Source organism: Muntiacus reevesi, chromosome 9, assembly GCF_963930625.1.
Source record: "Muntiacus reevesi chromosome 9, mMunRee1.1, whole genome shotgun sequence".
NCBI lineage: Eukaryota > Metazoa > Chordata > Mammalia > Artiodactyla > Cervidae > Muntiacus > Muntiacus reevesi.
This window is the reverse complement of record NC_089257.1, coordinates 4,395,473-4,397,892: the sequence shown is the minus strand read 5'-3', so window position 1 is coordinate 4,397,892 and position 2,420 is coordinate 4,395,473. Positions and strand designations below refer to the sequence as shown.

The 2,420-nt window shown below is 49.5% G+C and overlaps 1 protein-coding gene across 1 annotated transcript; it reads right to left on the bottom strand.

Moving 5' to 3' along the window:
• Window positions 1–997: 997 nt before the first annotated feature.
• LOC136175324 (olfactory receptor 4X1-like) lies at window positions 998–1,990 on the bottom strand. Its single transcript, XM_065945657.1, has 2 exons — window positions 1,793–1,990; window positions 998–1,639 (listed from the first exon to the last, which is right to left on the bottom strand). Exons 1-2 carry the CDS (start codon window positions 1,988–1,990, stop codon window positions 998–1,000), a joined length of 840 nt encoding a protein of 279 aa, XP_065801729.1.
• Window positions 1,991–2,420: the final 430 nt, after the last annotated feature.

Here is a 2,420-nt window from a genome sequence, read left to right as displayed (position 1 = left end):
CATTTAGTAGCATGAGCTTATATGAATCTCTGTCGAAAGCTAAAACACCTTCTATTCTGAGGACTAAAACCTCCAGGATCAACTTGGCCCGCCTAGAACCCACTGGGCAAATCGTTGGTGTGTCAGAACAATAAAATGTCTAAGCGTTGGAATGGCCGCTATTTCTCTCCTAAACTTTCACTCCCTGAAGCAGCTCCTTCTCCTTTCCCACCTAACCTCTTCATTATTCCCAGAGAGATCCTGGTTTTCTAGAGAGTTCATTCTCTCCAAATCAGCCAATCTGCCTCAAGGGCACTGTCAAATGTGGAAGTGCACACCAGAAGACCCTTCCTAGACTTCATCCTAGAGACCCCTTCGATCCAGTCCAGGCCCATAAAGATGAAGAAACCAAAACTTGGGCATATATCCAGAGAAAAATTTGGCTCAAAAGTATTCATGCACCCCAATGTTCAGAGCATCACTGTTTACAATAGATAAGACATAAAAGTAAGCTAAATGTCTATCAACAGGTGAATGGGTCAGAAAATGTGGTACATATACACAATGGAATATTACTCAGTCATTAAGAAGAGTGAAATAATGCCATCTGCTGCAACATGGATGGACCTGGTGATTAGTGAAGTAAGTCAGACAGAAAAACACAAATATCATATGATATCACTTACCTGCAGAATATTTTTTTTTAATGATACAAATAAACTTAATTGAAAAACAGACTCACAGACTTGGAGAATGAATTTATGGTTACCAGTGGGGAAGAGTGGGTTGGAGAAGGGATAGACTGGGAGTTTGGGATAGACATGTAAACACTGCTATATTTAAAATAGATAACCAACAAGGACCTACTGTACAGCTCAGGAATTTAGTTCCACATTCTATAATAACCTAAATAGGAGAAGAATTTGAAGAATAGAAAAGGAAGGAAGGAAGGAAAAAGAAAGAAAGAAATTATATGTTAAAAAGGAAAAAAGATGGTGGCTGGGCCAAGACCTCCCGGTCAGTTAAATGCAGACAGTGAAATCGCGGTACCCCAGTTTCGTATGCCTTGCCCCCCATTCTTCCCTGATGGAGCCATCTGTTTCTCTTCCCCACTCCCTTGCCTCCGCATCGGTGTCCTCAGGGCGTTTTTCACGACAGCATTCCTGAATGAGTAAAGGACGGGGCTGAAGAGAGGCGTGCCCACCGCGTAAAACCCAGCGATTGTTTCGTCTACAGGGAGGGTGACGCAGGGCCTCTCGTAGACAGAGGAGCGCGGAACGAAGAACAGCGCCACGGCCGCGCGGAGCGAGGCGCGGGGGGAGAGGGCCTGGCGCCGGCCTCCTGGGGCCCGGGCCCTCAGGGCGCGCGGGGGGACCACGCAGGAGGCAAGCAGCCCGGGAAGCTGACCACGAGACGGAGCCGCCTTGGCGACTGTGAGCGCGCCGCCCAGGACGGCGGCTGAGCAGGCCGGCTTCAGCAGCGGGCGGACGCCGCAGCCGCAGCGGTCAGGGGCCCCGGGCCACACAAGCGCAGCTGGAAGATGAGGAGGCTCGCCCGAGCGAGCGCCCAGGCCCCCGCCCAGGCCGCCCCGCAGGAGGCCGCACAGCCTTGGGTCCACGAGGCCGGGCAGTGCAGGGCTTGCAGACGGCCACGCGGCGGTCTAGGCCCTCACGTCAGGAGAAAGATCTCGTGCCGCCAAAGAAACGGAGGAAAATATCCGTGCGATGCAGCCCTTGAGGGAAATGGCTCTCCTCTCCATAAAAGAGTCCAGGATGAGTTTGGGGGCTGTGACGGAACAGTAGCAGAGCTCCACCAAGGACAAGTAGCTGAGGAATAAATCCACGGGGGAGGTGAGCCCTTGGCCGGCCTGGATGGTCACCGCAATGAGACCGTTACCCGGGAGGATGGCCACGCATGAGAGGAGAAACAGCACAGAAATCACCTTCTGGGCATCCCGGTTCTGGGAGAACCCCAAGAAAATGATTTCAGTCACATCGCTTGTAGCAGCCATGTTCTAAAGCTCAGGAGCTGACACCTGAAATCACCAAAGATGTGTCTTCAATAGTTAGGAGCATCCTTTTCAGACCTTGAGGAAAACTGTCCTTCTGCTTCCTCTTAATCCCCTCTGCCTTGAGCTTCTCCAAAACATGCTCTCCTTGAGACAAATGGGAAAGACAATGGTCATCAAAGCTTGATATTTTTCCCAAAGCAGCAGCTGAGCTTGTAATAATGCTTCTTTGAAGTGTTTTCTCTTATTCAGTCACTTCATTAACTAATGAATCTTCATGGCGGAAATGAGACTATTTCCTACATAAAAATTAAAGGTCAGAGAAATTCAATGACACACAGTTCGTGTTTAAACTGAGGTCTGCATCTTTCAAAATCTAGCTGCTGCTACTGCATATTCTATTCCTGAAGTGTGCGCCTTATATTTGGATCCA